The 19,248-nt window shown below is 39.5% G+C and overlaps 1 protein-coding gene across 4 annotated transcripts; it reads right to left on the reverse strand.

Annotated features, from left to right (window-relative positions):
- Positions 1–503: 503 nt before the first annotated feature.
- On the reverse strand, positions 504–18,938 carry rorc (RAR-related orphan receptor C). 4 transcript variants are annotated; one of them, XM_029451372.1, is made up of 13 exons: positions 18,681–18,938; positions 18,484–18,575; positions 13,847–13,876; positions 6,009–6,094; positions 5,061–5,202; positions 4,566–4,958; positions 4,368–4,469; positions 4,157–4,278; positions 3,603–3,735; positions 3,383–3,490; positions 3,176–3,286; positions 2,466–2,575; positions 504–2,349 (listed from the first exon to the last, which is right to left on the reverse strand). In XM_029451372.1, the coding sequence occupies exons 2-13, from the start codon at positions 18,533–18,535 to the stop codon at positions 2,185–2,187; spliced, it is 1,554 nt and encodes a 517-aa protein (XP_029307232.1). In that variant the 5' UTR covers positions 18,536–18,575; positions 18,681–18,938; the 3' UTR covers positions 504–2,184. The 4 variants fall into 4 exon arrangements, with proteins under 4 accessions (XP_029307232.1, XP_029307231.1, XP_029307233.1 ...); XM_029451371.1 differs by having other exon boundaries at positions 18,484–18,599; XM_029451373.1 differs by lacking the exon at positions 18,484–18,575.
- Positions 18,939–19,248: the final 310 nt, after the last annotated feature.

Below are 19,248 nucleotides of genomic sequence, written 5' to 3' on the forward strand. Positions count from 1 at the left end.
TTTGTTAATCTCCTTGTTATCTCACACTGTGTTTGTGTCCTGGGTTATCGTGGCCTCACAGATTCCAGTCTGAAGGACTAACTGTGACCTCTTCCTCCTACCATGTTTTCGTTAAAAAGCAACAACCGAATCAGACAAGAGAAGAACTCCCTGTGCAGCTAGACTGTCATTTAATGAGTTTCCACAGTTTGCCCTCTGTAGGCCACAGCTTAAATGGGGAGGATTATGCTCTGCTCACAGCTCTTTCCCATCATAAACAGTAGAAATCAGGATCAAAGTTTTCTGTTGGTGGTGGTAAGGAATGGGTGTCGGAAACTGTACAGAAGTGTTTGTCCCGGGAAGAAATTCCCCAGAGAGGCCAGAGAGCAAAAACAGACTCAGAGAGGGCTGCAATACACTCACTCACACTGGAAAGAGATCTGTGGTTTGAAAGTATTGAGACAATCAAATGCAACACATGTGTCTTCATTTCAGGCTGCAGAGAAATGATTTTATGGTAAAAAAGAAAACAAACAAACATGTTTCTGGCTGTTTACCGTCACCTTCAGAAGTGAGGTCTAGTTTATTTATATAGCTCAATTACACTTTACTGGTCCATAACAGCAAAAGTATTTTAGCCCAGAAGAAACCACAGCAGAGGAAATTAAAATAGGGATTACTGACGAGTGCAATAGCAGCCACCAGTGAGAAAATGTCAATTAAGTTGTGCTGTGGTTTTCCTCTGTTCAACATACGAGAAAGAACATCACAACAACAATTGTTTACCTGATGTCTTTCCAAACCAAACTGAAATATGAAAGCAAAAATCCCTGCATTCAGAAAGTTCTAGAAAGTTTTAGAAAACAGTCAAACACAGGAGATACATTTGACAAAACATCTTTGTGGCTTTTTGTAGGAAAAGTGTCATATTTACCACATCCAATTGACTCACTCTTTTAATTTGCTTCCTCTTAACTTGGTTAGCAACAGTTTTTGACAACCAAATAACTTTCCAGTGCTGAAGGGTCACGCGCAGTGACTAACATTTCCTTTGTGTTGATGCTTTTCTTATCGTACCATAACAGGATTATTTATTTTCTTGCATGTCTCAATCTTACACTGTTTATATTACACCGTCAAAAGACAAATAAAGTTACCACATCTGCTTGACATCAGAGCCGCAGCAGTTTATTAGAAGATTTACATAGAAATATGTTCATTATAAACTCAGCCGTTCTGGGAACAGGGAAGACTATATCTTAATGCTGAAACCTCTCATCATTAACTCTTTACTCATGGCTTTATTTAAAGATATGTGAAGAAATATAATCATAATAAGAAAGTTAATCTGAGCGAAAAAAGGAACATTTGCACACAGAGGAAGAGACTTCTATTGTATCTCTCAACATTTTAATTAAATGTCTACATGTAATGCAACATCTTTTCAAAGTTTGAAGAATACAAAAGCCTGTGAGGATTTATTGAAACAAAAAGGATAACATTTCAGAGGTATTGCTGCTTTGTTCGACTTATGGTCTGTGACAACATGGACCCGAGGAGGAGAGACATTTCTCTACAGACACACAGATACAAAGAGGCAGGTTGTCTCTTGTTTTCTGGGTGTGTCAAACACTGAATATGTAATCGTCACACACCAATATTTTATGTTTTGTAGGGAATACTTGTTCTGCAATATAATAACCTTTAAATGTGAATGTGATATGGGAATAACTGGTTGCCACTCTGGACCATCAGAGATAATTGGACAAAAATAATAATTGAAAGTCAGTGTTTTTGTACTCTAAAGATAGATTTTGGGTGTCAATCTCTGTGTCCGAATGCACTGTAGTACACTGTAGTAGCACATCCTGAGAGAAAATGAATGCTGTACCCCACGGACAATGTGCTGTCAAACAACAACAAAACGCATGTTTCCCTGTAATAATCAAAATAGTTTTAAACTATCAAAATATTGAAATTTATGTTTGACACAATCTACCAAAAAAGCTCTGCTAAATTCATGTAATACAGTACTAAACACGCTACAATTACTGTGCTTTCTCATTTATTTTCATTATTAGAAAAATAGATTCTGGCAGGAAGTAATGAGGAGACTTAAAATAATGTGTGTGTGTGTGTGTGTGTGTGTGTGTGTGTGTGTGTGTGTGTGTGTGTGTGTGTCTTTGCATATTCTAATGAATCATATCAGTGAGTGGTCCCTGGCAGCAGCTCTGCCTCACAGGCGAACAGCTCCTTGTAGAGTGGAGGGAACAGAGAGTGAGCGGTGAGCGGATAGCGCTGACTGAACCAGCGCAGCTTCTCCATGTGCAAACTGCACAGTGAACGCAACACTGCCATCCTCTGGTACAGCTGCAGGGAGGACACAGACACATTTAGACATCCTCTTTCTATTACAGTGATGAACATGCAGGTAAAAGAATAAAATAAATGAAGAGAAAGTATCTGCTCCGTACTGAGACATGTACCTTGTGCATTAGACTTTCTTGGTTGTCTCTGTGAAGAATGTGTGTGAGTCCAAACTCCACGCTTCTTTGCACTCGCTGAACTCTGCTTCTGTCCTCCAGACAGGGGCGCTCTGCACAAAAACACAAAAACAAAAAAAGCAAAGAACGATTTATTTTGAACACCTTACCATAGATTTGAATCACTCTACATATGCGGGGATAGTCCTGGTTCACGGTGTGGCCTGTTAAATGACCATGTCCCTTAACAGCCACCGGGGAGCAGAGACGCTCATTTTGTGGGAATGAACGAAGGAAATCACAGGGCGTAATGTAATGGAAAAACCGCTTTGGCATTAATATTGAACGTTTTTGTAATATTTTATTAAATATGTATGTAATTAACTAAATTTAGACCAAAATAAATAAACTATATTCTCAAAATGTTAACTTTAGGGTCTGAAAGCTGACCATGACACTGACTAGGTATAGTCATGAAGAACCATCATTGAAAATCTGAAAACGTAGAGCAGAGTAAATCCTGCAGAACAAATCTGCTTCCAAAAGGCAAACAAAATCAAATAGATGTCATCAGGCGATGCAGAGTGCAAAGCAGGGAATATGTTGCCTATCCTGTTGGTGACCAACTGTTGTGTAGTGTCTTCACACTTTCTATTTTTCAAATCTGAGGAATAACATGCAACAAAATGAAGAGACAGGCGAGTTGATCTTACCTGTGTTGATCAGCACCAGAGCACTGAAGAGAGAGATCTGCTGCTCGGTGAGCTTTAGAGCACACATACCGTGAGCAAAGTCAAACACTGCTGCGATTAAATCACCACATGCTGCAAGAAAAGAAACCACAGAGCATTGATAAAAATAAATGTATGTATTGTGTTCACCGCACGGATGTTTTAGAACTGCCTTTGTAAAATCCTCACCCAAAGACTTGAAGACTTCAGTCCCAGCATATTTCCCATCGAAGAAGACGGTGTTGTTCTCTGTGTTGAAGTAGCGACACATCCTGACCAGAACCACCTCCATGGAGCCTGAGTGAAGAGGGAAGAAAAGAGATCGGTTACAAGAAGGCAGAAGAGAAATTAAAACCATTGCAGGTGGTGATTGAAGGTGAAGGCGACTTCTTGTGACGAGTAAACTAACCAGTCTTCAGGAGAGCAATCTGGTCGTTCTGGCTGAGCATACGAAAACCTGGGATGTGTTTTGCGAACTCCACCACATACTGCACGGCATCAGTGAGTCGGATGGCGCAGTGCTGCCACATCTCATCCACCGACTGGGAGTGAGAGTAACATAGAGAAAAGAAATTCGTAGGGTGAGTTTATTTCAACATAATATTCAAATGAACCAAACATTGGGACTACATTTTTTACTCTGCTTTTTTACTGCTCTTTGTTTTGATTTAGCATAGCAGAGTTTCTGTATTTTATCTCTTTATTTATTCAATATTATAGCATTATTATGTGCTGGTAAAAAGACATTTTTGGAGGGTCAACAAAGTAATTAACTTTAAATTGAACATACGCTTCCTGTGTGATCAAAGAGGCAGAAGAAGAGCAGAGGGAAAATGATAAAAGCGTTCTCAGTTTTCTGTTGATGAATCAAAAATAGCCTTCAAGCCTTCTGAAATGTCGTGTTTTGTTCTGAGAAACGAGAGGAAGTCTGAGAACCAAAAAAGCATCATGAGGTTGGTATACTTTGCTCTGGTAGGCTTGGATCTCCTCTCTGCCGAGCAGTTTCCATCTGAGAGCCTGCAACTCCTCCACTCTGTACTGACTGGTCTCTCTGTGGGAGCGCACAATGCTCGCACACAGCTCATCTGAAAAAAAATGAAAAAGAAACACTCATAAATATCAAGAATTCAATACAAGTACATGCACGTTAGCCCACTGTGCTGTTTTTGCTCACCTATGGTTCTCAGAGAGTGAGGATAGAGGCTGTAAGGATCCTCCAGAGGGTTGTAGGGATGAATTGTCACCAGATCATGAGGTGGCTGTCTGGAGTCAAATCCTGGCATGAAAAAAAGAGACAACATAATGAGGAATAAGCAAAGGAGGACAAAGGGAACTTAACACAGAGACGTGTGTACACACATGAGTGCCTCACCTCTTATTTCAGGGTGTCCATTGTTGTCCTCCCTCCCCTGGGATCTCGATGTGGGAGACACAGCAGAGCCTCGGTAGATCATACCCGACACCTGCGACTCGCTCTGGGAGCACACCAGGTAAGGGTGAACATCAGCGGTGTAGGACAACAGCTCGGCCTCCCCGGTGAAGGAGTAGACTGAGGACATGGGCTGAAGGAGCTGCGCAGAGCGGTCTTGACGGGCCTTGGCGGGGAAGGACAAGAGAGACGGGGCGTCTCCTTGGAGCTGCTGTTGCTGCTGCTGCTGCTGCTGCTGCTGCTGCTGCTGCTGCTGCTGCTGCTGCTGTCGGTGCTTCTCCACTTCAGCGATCAGAGAGTCCCGCTGACGTTTGGACATCCGTCCGAACTTCACGGCTGAGGAGGACAAAAACGTGAATACATGATGATATAAGAAAAAAATGCTGTGAGTGAATAATATAGTTTGTCCGTGTGTCTTTCGGTGTGTTTGTGTCTCACCATCTCTGCTCATGCCTTGTGCTAAGCACTTCTGCAGACGGCAGTGTTGGCAGCGGTTGCGGCTGGCCCGGTCGATCTGACAGTTCTTCTGCCTGGAGCAGGAGTAGGACACAGTAGGCAGCTGGCTACGCCGGAAAAATCCCTGAGGGGTGATTCGGGTACCACATGGTTAACAGAGCCCAACAGAAGCAGGATGTTTAAGGCAGAAACAAATATTGATATTCAAGTTTTACAAAAATATGATTCAAGTACATGCAGTTGAACATAAACGCAAAACATACTTAAACATTTTGGAGAAGGATCCCTTGATTTTTATTTTTAAACATAACAGTGGTCTTTGATGAACAAACTTTATGACATTGTTTCTAAATAACCTCAAACATATCTTGGACATTTCTATTCTCACATTTCTATTCTGATAAATGAAAAATAAGATTATATTGGCCGGTATATCAGGCAAGCTCTAATTGTTCATTTTCAGAGGAATAGTTCATTTTGGGAAGTATACTTGCTGAGAGTTATATGAAAAGTTTGATACTACTCGCATTTGTTCAATGTCAACATCCTACCATCTCAGGAGAAAACAGCTAGGCTGGTTCTGGCAACCGAGTAGTTACAAGAAGTAACTGCACCCGATAAAGAAATGGTCATAAAACCGCATGGGGTTGTTTTTACACTTCATCTTTTTGCACAGATTAAACAAACCAGATGTAACATGTCGATTAGTGAGCTTTAGAGGTGCTGGTAGGTGTTTGTTTTTAACCTTTAGAATGAGCCAGGCTAGCTGTTCCCGCTGTGTCCACTTTTTATGCTAAGCTAAGCCGACAGGCTGCGAGCTGTAGCTTCATATTGAATGGACAAACGAGAGAGTGGTATCAATCTCCTCAGCTAACTGTCATACACGTGTGCGTTTGCACAGTAAGTACGTGTCGGATGCTGTCATCTCACCTTGCAGCCCTCACAAGTGATGACTCCATAATGCACTCCAGAGGACTTATCTCCGCAGATCTTACATGGAATAACTTCAATCTGGGCTGAACAAACACAGAAGTAAAAGAGTTTATGTTAATATTTTCAAATGCAGCTCTCTTCTACTTTCCTCCACACAGGTGCCACTTCCCACTCACTCAGATAACACACCAGGAGGGACAACACAACTCAATCAGAATGATCACTTTTCTTCATGCAGCAGCTGAACAGGGAATTAAAACATTAAATTAAACAATACAGTAGTTTATGTTCTTTGAATAATATTAAAACAATTATTTATGTTTTCTGATTCATAAATAATATCCCATAAAACATCACTCTTAACCTCTATGGCACACAGCTTCTCACTGAAGTGTCACATAATGACACTGCATATTTTTACCCAAAGAAGTCAACTGAAAAGTGATTCCCACGGTGAGAACTTGAGTCTTATGCTGTAATTCCCCTTAAACATCTATCAACTGTTGTGTGACCAATGTGACCCAAAGGTATTTTCCTCTCAAAAACCTCATGTCTTAATAATAAAGAACAAAATACCATCAAATACAACAAAGAGAGGAGTCTTCTGAGGACGTGGAATATTTGCAAATGGAGAAAGGCGGAGAATACGAAGGTGTCAACCTCAGAGTCCTTTCAAGTGGTTGACTAGCATCTCTTCACTCTGACTGTCCCTCTTTCATGTAATTTCTTTCTTTGTGAATCCTTCTCTGTCTCGCTCATAAAGGACACAGCTGCCAGTAATGCACTCTCTCTACCTTCATCACTGCCAGTAACGGCCCTCCCCCCTCTCACCTCCCCCCGTGCCCCTGATCTCCGTGAGCTCTTACGCCAATCAGTCTTTTGCTTAGTGGCGATTTCTGTCAGAATTGGATGTTATTTGATTCATTACAGTACCAGAAATGTCTAATGTCTGTGTTGGTGACAGGTGTGAACAGTTTTATAGTATGTCCTGACAAACATATATCCTGTAAAATGATAGAGGACGATGTATAATGATACATAACAAATGTATGACACACATCCAGGAAGCACAGCATACAGTATTGTAATTTCTTTCTAAATATTCTCCTTTTATCTATTCCTGTCATCTTCTCTCTTCCTTCCACAAATGCACCCGATGGTGTGTGATTGTTTTCTGCGAGACGAACTCTTACTGTACGTCTGATGCTTATAGGCAGCAGTGCTTGCATTTCCGTGTATAACTGTGTCAGATCTTCTCACGAGTGTGTGTTAGTGTGTCAGTGTGTGCCCTCTTTATCTGGTGCTACAGGGATCACCTGAAGGCTCCTGAGGAGGACAGCCGGTGTAAAATATACTTTTCAAATACACACGTAGAGTACAAACATGTGTGATGAAGCAGAAATGAGATATGAGATCACTGCTGCTACCAATAGAGCTGATTGATTAACCTCAAGATTCACCATGATAACGATTAGTGTATTTCACAAAATTCAACTGATGATGAATGATTTAGTTTAAATAAACTGTGAGCTAAATATCACATATCATCATATATCATGTATCTAATCATGAGGGAAAGTTACTGAGCTGTGACTACGATTGCGTGCAGGATAGGCGGAGAGAACTTGAGTGGTCTCTGTTTTTGTTTTTTCTCTATTTCACTTCTGATTGTTAACCTCAAAAAACAGGAAATCCACTGTGACCCACAATCTTTCACTGATCACTCACACACTCGCACACTCACACACACAGCAATAACATGCACTGCTCCTCCATCACCTTTACATGCAGTCATAGCTTTGATAAATGTGTTATATGACGAACTAACCACAAACAGCATGGTATCTAAAGCAGCATTAAGTCATGACTTATATTTTAGTGACAAACTAAAATAGAAAACACGCAGAAAAGGGAGTCTGCTTTTGAATGGACTGTGAGTGTAGACACCAGCATCTAGTAAATACGTGGAAATTAACCTAACAGCAGATAAACACTGAAGCTCCAGTACCTTTTTTGGTACACCTTGTTATCTCCAGCCACAGGCTTAGACCAATCAAACCCCCCAATCTTCTGCTGTGTGTGTGTGTGTGTGTGTGTGTGTGTGTGTGTGTGTGTGTGTGTGTGTGTGTGTGTGTGTGTGTGTGTGTGTGTGTGTGTGTGTGTGTGAGAGAGAGATAGTGAGATAGTGAGATAAAATACTGAAAAATAACCAAACCACCATTATTTCTTCCATTTGTGTTTTTTTTGTGTCAGAGAAAGGGTTATTGTGTTTAAATAACAGTGCATGTTTTACAAATACATGTAAGTTTAATCTAAATCTTGCACTTTGTTTGACTGGCAAATGCCTAAATACTGTACGTTGGTTTACAGACTTGCTCAACCGCTCAGCATGACCCAATTACTAAGGTAGAAACATATTTCTACTGTAGATCTGATATGCTCAATCAGTAATGAAGATTATTTCTGCTTCACAGTATCCAAGCATCACTATTTACTTTAGTTGCATTATGTCATGATTTACAATATCTCTTGTCAAACCCTCAACATTTTATATTTCCACTGTGTTTCAGTAACATCCTACAGTATGAAACCGACCATAAACACACCACACAAATCTGAAGTAAGATATTCATACTGAAGTGAGATCACTTCAACAAAACAACCAATCCAATCGATTTAAATTGCTCATCCTAACGTCGATGATGTTACGACGTGAAGACGTTTGAGTACAGTAGATGTGCGGTGGTGGAAATGTTCTGTTTTGTCTGTCAAAATAAAAGAGTTCCACCTCCCACGCTTCCGCATACAAAGTATACCAAGAAACGGCTACACAGAGATGGACTGATTCACGTCTTTTGATCAGGATTTAGTTTAGTTTTAGAGTTATCAATGACACTCGTCAGAGTTGTCGTACAAACAACGGAAGAGCTTCCGTGTATAACAGAAAATACAGATTATGAAACATCCATAGGTTTCTCGTAACGACTTCCTGCTGAACGCTGGACTATAACTTTGGTTCTCAGTTTTTGTAATTCTTAAGCTTAATGACAAGAAAAAGTAAAGGTTACTACCTTCTTGTATGATAAATCACACCAAACAAGCCTGAAGGCAAAAGAAAAGTCCTCAATATGCATCACATTAAATGTATGACGAAATCATACAAAAAAAACATTGCTGTCTGGATTTCAACCTAGAAAGAGTTTATTTCTGTACCCTCACCACTTTCACATGAAACTATGTGTGTGTGTGTGTGTGTGTGTGTGTGTGTGTGTGTGTGTGTGTGTGTGTGTGTGTGTGTGTGTGTGTGTGTGTGAGTGGGCGTGTGTGTCTCTTGAGTCTCTGCCTAAAATCACTCCGTCAGCAGTCTGTTCTTTGCACTGTAAACGAACAAAAAACCTCAACTTTCCTCTGACGGAAACATACGCAAACAAAGTTTGTATACACACCTCACACCCTTACACACACACACACACACACACACACACACACACAGACACACACACACACACACACACACACACACACACACACACACACACACAAACGAAGAGATTGTGTGTTTGTGAGAGATTAATGGTTAATGTTAGTTTTCAAAGAACACGTTATTAAACCCAGGTTAGGAGGATTATACACAACATTTACGATCATTTTATTTATCTACAACACCATTACAGGATAAATGTTTAAATAACTTCACGTAAAATGATTTTTAATATTTGTATTTATTATTAATAATAAAGAAAAGCTTTTTTTGTTACTGTAATTCAAACACATTAAACTTTAAAGATTTTAATTTAGTATTTTGCTGAGGCTTGATGTTTAAAACACTCATCATCCAAAGGTAATAATAACACAATATATTTTATACAGTAGCAACATTTATATTGTGGTGGAAAGTAATTCCTTGTAGTTAACTAAATAAAATAGTATACATTATACCGATATATATAAAATGCATGTTTTCATCATTAAAAAAACCCAGTAAATTAAAGTAAATGTCAAATACCAAATCTTTACACTTTAGGTTCATTGGTCCTGCCGTAGAAAACAAAAAAGGATCTGTAAAAGCTTTAGAAATGACTCAGACTTGCTGAAACAAAATTAAAATATGATTGTCAGAATCAGAGAAACCATGATTTAAGGAATTTCTTAATCTAACGTCAAACTGTATTTGAGAATATTTGACAAAAGAAACAAAAGCAATCAAATAAAAGTTATTACCCATAATTACAAACTAGGGTATTTTAATAAGAAGTATTTCTTACTATTCTTCTGTATTGAATATTTTGTTACTAAATATTTTTGGTTACATATATTTCAGATCTACAGATGACAAATAACTGTATGATTTTATCAAACTGTGCTGGTTGTTACATAAACTCCTTCACTGCTGAGTTTCATTCATTAGAGAAGGTAATTATGATTTTAACACCAATTAGCATCAGATTCACTATATTTTACTTTGAAGTGAAGACTGAACTTGGGGGTGTTTGAAAGAGGTAATGTTTTGACATATGTATGAATCAGCTCAACTGTTGTATTTCGTTTAGCATATTTTTTGGGGGAATGTGTCACCTGCGATTTTGATGTTAGCTTTGATCTAAAGCCAACCGCCTTTGCTGCTTTGGAAGTGCTGTGCAGAGGAACAAGGAAATCCTTTCTAAAAAAGAAACTGTATAAGAATCTACACAGGAATCCCCCGAACACAACAACAAAGCCATATTAAATGTCATATCAAGCCCACTGTGAGTGTGCAACATTTAGATAATTAAAGGTTTATTGCTGAGGTGAATGCACGTTATATTTTCGGCAATGGGTGCCTCCTTTTCTCTCTTTCATGCACACGTTATCCACACACAGATGCAGGACTGAGATATGCTATATCGAGACGCCATCTAAAAAGCAGCTGCGGATCTGTGTGTGCTTCTGCATCTATCTGTGTGTGTGTGTGTGTGTGTGTGTGTGTGTGTGTGTGTGTGTGTGTGTGTGTGTGTGTGTGTGTGTGTGTGTGTTTGCATGTTGCAAGAGAGAAAGAGAGAAGATAAATCATTTATCATTGTTTGTCTCTTCTTCCCCTCTATGTGTTTTGATTCTATTGATACTTTGTATAAGAAATCAATAATACAAATTAAATATAACACTTTATAATATCAGCATTTTCTCTGCATCCTGTCTACTATATGGGTCTGAAGTCAGTCCATTCAAACTGATGCACTGCGGTTGTGAAGCATCCTGTTTTCCTATCTCTTTCGTTTCTACGTTGGTTAGAATTCAGTGGAAGTGTTTGCAAAAGGGTTTGCAGCATTTCAAATGCCAGATTATAATCTGGTCCCTTCAATCTTAATTAGTTTCATTTGTTAATTATATTACGTATCATGGATATATGATGACTCTAAACAAAAGGTGTTTTGCAGATCAACTAACAATGTAAGACACTTCTTTCAAAAAGTATATATTTAAACTTATTGCACTCTCTAATGTTGATTCTCAACATTTTAAGTCCGCTCAGCGTCGTGGACCAAGTATGTGGGAGGCAAAAAGGGAAGAAATATCTGAGACATGATTCAAATCTGAAATCAATCAAAGGGAGCTTAACATTGAGTCATGTTACTAAACCCTACAACTGAAACAAATATATTCATGTGAACGTACCAGTCAGCCAATCAAGAACTCTGGAAGCTCTGCCTTCATAAGGTGTACTTTAAACCGATCGAACAAGTGTGTGTGTGTGTGTGTGTGTGTGTGTGTGTGTGTGTGTGTGTGTGTATATTGTATGGGATATGTTACAGAGCTACTCAAAAATGTGTCTGATTGAAGCTTAAACATCAAACAAAACGTCAATATTAGCTTGACATGAGTGTAAAATCGTGAAACGTGTTGAACGAAATGAAAAGTGGAAGCCTGAATTAAAAAAGCTTCATCACACTGATAAAGTGAAACACATACATTTTAAAAAGTTGACGTGTTTGAAGCAACAGGTGTCTAAGTGCATGAATACACAGTTATTTCAGGGATTTCATAAAAGCTAAAAAAAGAAATACAACTGTTAAAACCTAAGCGTGACATTATCAGACGTCTTGGAAACAATAAAGTGCATCACGTCACAGTCGTATAATCACTTTCGATAAACTATAAAATGAGGGTGGACTGGAGAGAAACTTTAACCAAAAAACATGTTATTGATCTAATTGATCAAATATCTTTGATTGGATTGCCTACACACACACACACACACACACACACACACACACACACACACACACACACACACACACACACATAACAAGACACACACCAAAGAACTTCATCCCTACCTCGCATCATCCTCACTCCTCCACTTGTCTCAGACGTTTGTTCCACTTTCACAAACTCACTTGTCTTCTCACTTTGTCTAACGATACTCTTTCTTTTGTCACACTTCTTTCCGCACCATCTATTCTTTCAATCTTTCAATCTTTCTTCTTTCTTTGGTTCCTCCTTAAGCGGGTTCGGTGCTCACTGCAGCTTCAACACACATATTCAGAAACTTTTGAGTGTCAGTCACCGCCTCACCTTCCTTGTTAGCGCACGTGTGTGCGTGTGTGTGTGTGTGTGTGTGTGTGTGTGTGTGTGTGTGTGTGCGTGTGTGTGTGTGTGTGTGTGTGTGTGAATGAGTGTGAGAGAGAGGAGACAGAGACAAAGCAAGGGGGGGGGGAGAATGTCCCCTGCTCTTGCTTTTTTCTCAAAGGTACTTTTTCCTTAAACCTTTGTTGTTATCCTTCACCCCCTCAGTCTATACCACATATTCAATAATAATCCACTTTATAGTATCTGCCACCTTTAAGACTCTGAGAATTTAAAACAAACCATTTTCAACAGGACTCACCGGGGGATCCAGTAAAACATGAAAGTTAGAGTTGGAGCTCATTTCAACTATGTCGTATTCTGTTGGGTAGTTTAATCTATAACAAAGCATCATATTTTATAAGATGGTTATATGTTTTATGTTTAAAATCTTTAAAGTAAAAAGTAACTATATCTATCAGATTAACATTTCCCTTTTAAATGTAGTGGAATACAAATAGAGTAGCAGCAAATGGAAATAGTCTAGTACAGTACAAGTGCCTCATAATCTTTCTCCCCCTCAATCATCCCTCCATCTACAGCACCCAACAACACAAGACCACCATGGCCCTCTATCTCACACCCATCCTTACTGCTAACCTCCCAAACAAAATCCAAAATGATTCCTCCACTCAGTCTGGTTTTACATACATGTACTCTAACTCACAATCAATAAAGTTTTCATTAATTATGCTTATTTTTGTCACTCATCACACCACCTAACACGAAGGTTGGTGGTGTGTTACACGCAGCATCTCCACCCTTTGATAACACACCCAGGTGTGCTAAAGTTGTGGCAGAAAGTGTTAAACCAAAGAAGTTAAAAACAGACGTGATGTTATCGCTGTCATCTGCATTCAGATGCCAAAATGCCAATATGCCAAAGCCAAAGTAGTTGGTGTTTTCATCACCGGTGTATGCGGTGTGTGTGTGTGTGTATGTGCGTGTGTGTGGCAGCACAGGTGCGACACACAGCACACATACACTGTGTTGCTAATGGCCCAACTCCAGCGACACCACAGTGCGTGTGTTTGCTGTACAGGTGCAATGTTGTATGTTCAGTAACTATGTAGTTAACCACAATGCATGCACAAATATCTAGCACAAACACAAGCAATGTCATTACCACACACACACACACACACACACACACACACACACACACACACACACACACACACACACACACACACACACACACGTTAACACACAGAGTTTCATAGAGAACTTACTCAAATGAGTCTTCTTGGACACGGCTCCTCCTGAGGGAACAAAATGTATTTAGTGATTCAAAACTACACGGCACTTACTGTAAATTTAAGTTTTACTACAAGCTGTACTACATACGAGCATCCGGGTGAATATTTTACAAACAGAAACACAACACGCAGTGTACGTATTAGCTTTACAGATTAGATTTAAATTCAGGCTGAACCCCAAACTGAACCCAGGACTAAACAGCACACTGGTTCAACCTGCCAGTGTTGGAAAATAGCAAAGTCCATTTGCAAGTACAGTTTTCACACTTATTATTTGACACTTCTAATTCACCACATTTCACAGAGAAATGTACTAAATAACCACCAGCACCAACAACTACAACACAATCATAATTATTATTCCATTAACATGTAAGCAGTACTTTCATCTCTTACATGTTAATGCACCAATAATTATGGTAATAATATAATATCAAACTGACAGGGGATGTTCTGCATAATACTACTATTTTTGAAGTACATTTGAAGGACTTTTATCTATAATTAAGTATTTTTATCATTTCCTATTGCTAATTTTACCTGAGGAAATTATCTCAATACTCCACCACTGAAACCTGCACAGTAGCAGAGTTAGCTTAGCATTGCAACACCATGCTTACAATAGTTTAAATCATTGCGATGTTTAATTGTAACATCAAAACCTATCGAATATGCAAACGAGCATCTGTAAAAATCCTGAAAATTCAAATCAAGGGATTAAATTAAACTATGAAATGTGACAGAAGCTAATCCTGTCTTCAAGTTACAGATTCAGCTGTGTGAGAATCCTCATTGTCTAATGCTTAATGGCAGTTTGGTACAGGGTTTTCTGAATGCACTACTTTTTTTTGTATTTTTTCCAATGTAAAAAGGCCTTTCGACAGATAAGAAGCATTTACTGATAACAGAGAGGTTAAATTAAAGGATTCCTACTTACACTGCTGTGTCTCTATATTATGTTAGTGTGACTCTTCTGCACCCACACACGCACACACACACACACACGGGAGATAAAGGTAGAGGAAGGTGGGTGTTTGTGAAGCAATAGGTCCTCTTTTTTTGTCTGCCTGTTTGACCGCAATTGTGAGAATGTCTGAATTGCATTGAGTAAATACACGGAGGGTCGATTCTGAACCATGGGGTATATTTCTGGAGTGTGTGTGTGTGTGTGTGTGTGTGTGTGTGTGTGTGTGTGTGTATGTGTGTGTGTGTGTGTGTGAGACAGAGAGGTTTGAAGGCAGGGGAGATAAGTATCAATGGAAGACATAGAGCTAGCCGGTCTTTGTCTGGCGTCAGATCAGGCCCTCTGTGGTTTCCACTGTTTTCCTCCCCTCATCAAATCAGTTTTGCTTTATAAGCAGAAAGCAAGGAAAGAAAGCAGAGCAGTACACGCACATGCAGAAAATGTAAAGAAATGTCAACACTAACTGAGCAAATGTTTGAAGGGGATTGCTAAGTGAAATGTACACAACCTATGTTGACTGAATTCATACACTTTGCACATGCACCATTTCCAAATTAAGAGAAATACATTTTATTTTTAAATTGATGGATTTTAAATGTTTCTAAAGTTTATATGTTACCACACTACATACGCATTGCATTCATTTCATTAGTCAATTACAGAAATGCACAACAGTGTCTTCCCTAAAATATATAAAGATCATTTATAAATGGTGTTCTTTTTTCTGATTACCAAATTACTGCACCCACAATTAAAAGATTAAAGCTGTTGGTTGACGGTTGGTTTTGTTCTTTGGTAAGTCACTTACTTAACAACAGAAATGAGCCAGGTGAAAGTATTTCAAGTCAGCTGCAGCATGCTGAATTTCGGGCTGCAGTACTGTCATTTCTGAAATGTGGTATAAATGATTTACCATTCTACGCCGAATGGAAAACGGTTTGCTGTCGATGGCTAGTTGTGGAAAAAACAACTAATGCAATCACCGAATCATCGGCTTCTGACCAAACTAAATGTGACAAAGCATGTACAACATTTATCAAAATACACCTGTCAGACAGCCCATAAAGCAACCACCATGTAAACACAAACACACACACACACACACACACACACACACACACACAAACACACACACACACACACACACACACACACTGATTACAGAGGCACAAACATCAACTCCACTCATCAGTCAAAATCTCACTAACGTGTCTACACTCTAACATCTAAGCTGCCTGCTGAAGTGACAGTTGCTGCGTTACATAACTGCTCTGAAGACTACTGAACCCAGAGAGAACGCAGACATCTTCACTCTAAATATAAACCGTGGCATACAGCAGAGAAAAGATACAAAATGTAAAAATATAAATCAGATTAATTACTTAATTACCTTCTCAGCACTCTACAACTTTCACGCCAATGTAACATACATGTAGTGTAAAAGAAGTCAAAGGCAGATGGTGTTTTAAGTCTATGACGGTCGGGATGAGGAATTCAATAAAAGAGTGAGTATAATAAAATAATAAAATAAAAAGTCAATATATACTAACAACACACTGAATACTTGAAACAAAAATACATATGTATACATTTAGTTTAAAAAACAACCGATACAGAAGGTTTAGATGTTGGCTAGGGTAAGAGTAGGTTGTTGAATAAAAAGTGGAATTAGCCTTAAATCTATTGTGCTAAAAGATCTGTCTGCGGGGGCTGGGTTTATAAATCACCAAGAAGGCAGAAATGCAGCTCAGCTCTGACTGCTAAAAGAAATTGCCAAAAATGTTTTAATTCGATCCTAAAGTACAGCACACTGGCTGTCAATGATGTGAATGATTTGCATCCAATAATGAACAGGAGCAGAGTCTTATTCTACAGGCAAGAGGAAATGCAATGTGGAGCAGTACCAGATACTCAAACTCAGCACTCGAGAAAAATTAGAAAACACCCACAACAGCCACTAAAACCAAGACACTCATCACCTTAAGAAGAGCCATCTCAGCAGTATGAACAACTGTGCAACCACACTGAAACTCTACTTTAACCAGATTGAAACATCATTACAGCAATTTCAGTATCTGATAAATTAGCTGATGTTATTCTTTTACAAAAACCTTTAACCCCTCAATGTCGCTTTTTCCGTAGTATTGCGTCAGTATCGTGCATATCGTGTATCCAGCTCCGGCTGTCTTGTGGGTAATTTTCAACAAAATTCCCTAAAATGTCACCTGTCATATTTGGTATATTTGTAATCTTTCACATCTTTATAAGAATAATAAAAATAAAAAAACCTGTTGGTTTGAACACTGTTTGGCTGCAGATCACGAGTTCAACTGCCCCAAGGCAGGACAGTGAGGTTGAAGGAGTTTAATAACTAATGTGGTATGATATTAAAGCAAACATGTTTCCCTGCAGTACAGTTGAGTATATGATTACATTTCAATTAATATGTTCAAATCTCTACCACTTGACATTTTGGACTAGGGATGCCGCAATATACCGGTATTGACAATAACCATGATATTATAATTTTTTAATATTGATCATGTTAATAATACACATATGATAATATTGTGTAAATAAGTTTCCTTCAATTCTAGCTGTGTTCCTCCCCCAGCGCCCCAAATACACACAAAGAGACAGAACGCACAATAAACAAAGTCAAAAGTTTTTTTAAAGTTCTGTATATATCGCGATAACATCCTTATAGTGAATTATTTTGGCCACCACAATTGTGTAGTGAAAATATAATATTGTGAGAGCCCCACTTATTTAATTTAATTTATTTACTAATATTTATGTACAGGTCTATAAATATACCTGACACATGTATTCTTTGCTCTCGTCCTTTCTGTTAACCTCTATCTTTGTACTATAAAACCACCAAATTACTATATTAAGGTCAAAATACATAAATGACTAAAAACAAAGTGGAGGTGGAACTATCCCTTTAAGTAAAGATGTTGCTCCACCGCTGTAAAAGAAAGAGACTCTTCCTTTTCTTCACTCTACACTTCACATCCATGAGTGAAGCAGTGCGGATAAACTCTAGTAAACTGTGTCGCTATGAGAGTAGTAGGAAAGGTGTGCAGTGGGTTTCCGTGGCTGAGGGACAAGGTGTCTTAATCAAGTGACTGCCAGTTTGATTTTAGCCGGAGAGAGGCTTTGAATAGTAAAGCATTGACCAAAAACAGAAGCAAAAATAAGAACTAATCCCTAAGGATTACTCCGGCTTACTGCCATTCTTACCCACACACAGCACCTTAACCACACTCCAGTGAGAGGGATGAGGAGGGTTAAATGAGTAAAGATGGATGAGAGTGGAGGGAAAGGAGATAATTGTGAACACTGTGTCAGGGAAGAGAGAAACAGCCAGTGCAGGACAAGGTAAACAAAATGAGATAAAGAGTCAGAAGGAGGAGATAGATGTGGGTGGGAGTGGGCAAAGCATGGCATGCTGGGAGATATGGCTTGCTTTGTGGAAAAGAGAGAGGGCCATAAAGACACAGAATAACACTTTATAATGTAAATATGAGGCTAAATATCAGCTATAAGTAGCTAAAACAAGTTGCACTTCTTGCAGAGGCATTACAGTTCAAATAGCCCACGCATGCTGCAAAAATAAAACCTCAGTGATGGATCCTCTTACCTCTTTTTATGGGGTTGTCAGTGGGGGGCACGTCGGGCTCCTCATATTCCATAACTCGCCTGTTAAAACACTGGGTGGTCCTACGCACTCACCTCTCACACACAAACCAAAAACGCCTGCCAAGTCAGTTGGCTTTGAACTCCCCCTGCCGCCATTTGACTCAGACGGTAACGTGACAAAACTCAAGCTCATACTACCTGTTGGTTGCTCTCGCGCCCAGGCCGGCGGAGGCATTTGAAAACATGCACTGCCATGTCGTCTCCTTCCTGTCCTTACAGCGGGTCCCAAAACTCGGCCGTCATCTTCTTACCCCTGTGTCAGCCTCGCTTTTGTTCAACAGTACACCTCCTCTTGTGAGGCTGTTTTGAAATAATTTAATTCCCCCTGAGGCTGCAGCAGCAGAGGGGAGAGAGTGCAGCTGGACCGGCCGGCCGTTCAAAAGCCGTGCGCCCCGGTCTCCCCCTTCCTCCCTCCCTCCCTCCCCGCGCGCTCCGTGCGCCCTGACCGTCCCAGGCTGGAGAGAGTTATGTCACCGGCTGTTACGTAATAGCAGCGGATCGGGTTTTGCTTTGTAGTGCTCAGTTGAGAAATATAATCCCATGGTGCTGCCACAAATTTCCGCCGAGAAAATACAATGCTTAGAGAAGACATTAAATTCCAGCGCAGGTTTTGGCCTTTTACTTTACATTGACAGCTGAAAAACATTGCCTGGTCCTAATTCTAGTACCTTGTTCAAACCACCTGCAGGGCTCTGTACATGCACAT

Source organism: Cottoperca gobio, chromosome 16 (assembly GCF_900634415.1).
Source record: "Cottoperca gobio chromosome 16, fCotGob3.1, whole genome shotgun sequence".
NCBI classification, from domain to species: Eukaryota; Metazoa; Chordata; class Actinopteri; order Perciformes; family Bovichtidae; genus Cottoperca; species Cottoperca gobio.

Excerpts from the sequence above, each read along its gene's own strand:
- rorc (XM_029451372.1), bottom strand. The coding sequence starts at position 18,535 with ATGGAATATGAGGAGCCCGACGTGCCCCCCACTGACAACCCCATAAAA. Across the intron at positions 4,959-5,060 it reads ACAAGGCATGAGCAGAGATG|CCGTGAAGTTCGGACGGATG; the intron begins GTGAGACACAAA and ends TGTCCTCCTCAG. Across the intron at positions 3,287-3,382 it reads TGAAGTCTTCAAGTCTTTGG|CATGTGGTGATTTAATCGCA; the intron begins GTGAGGATTTTA and ends CTTTTCTTGCAG.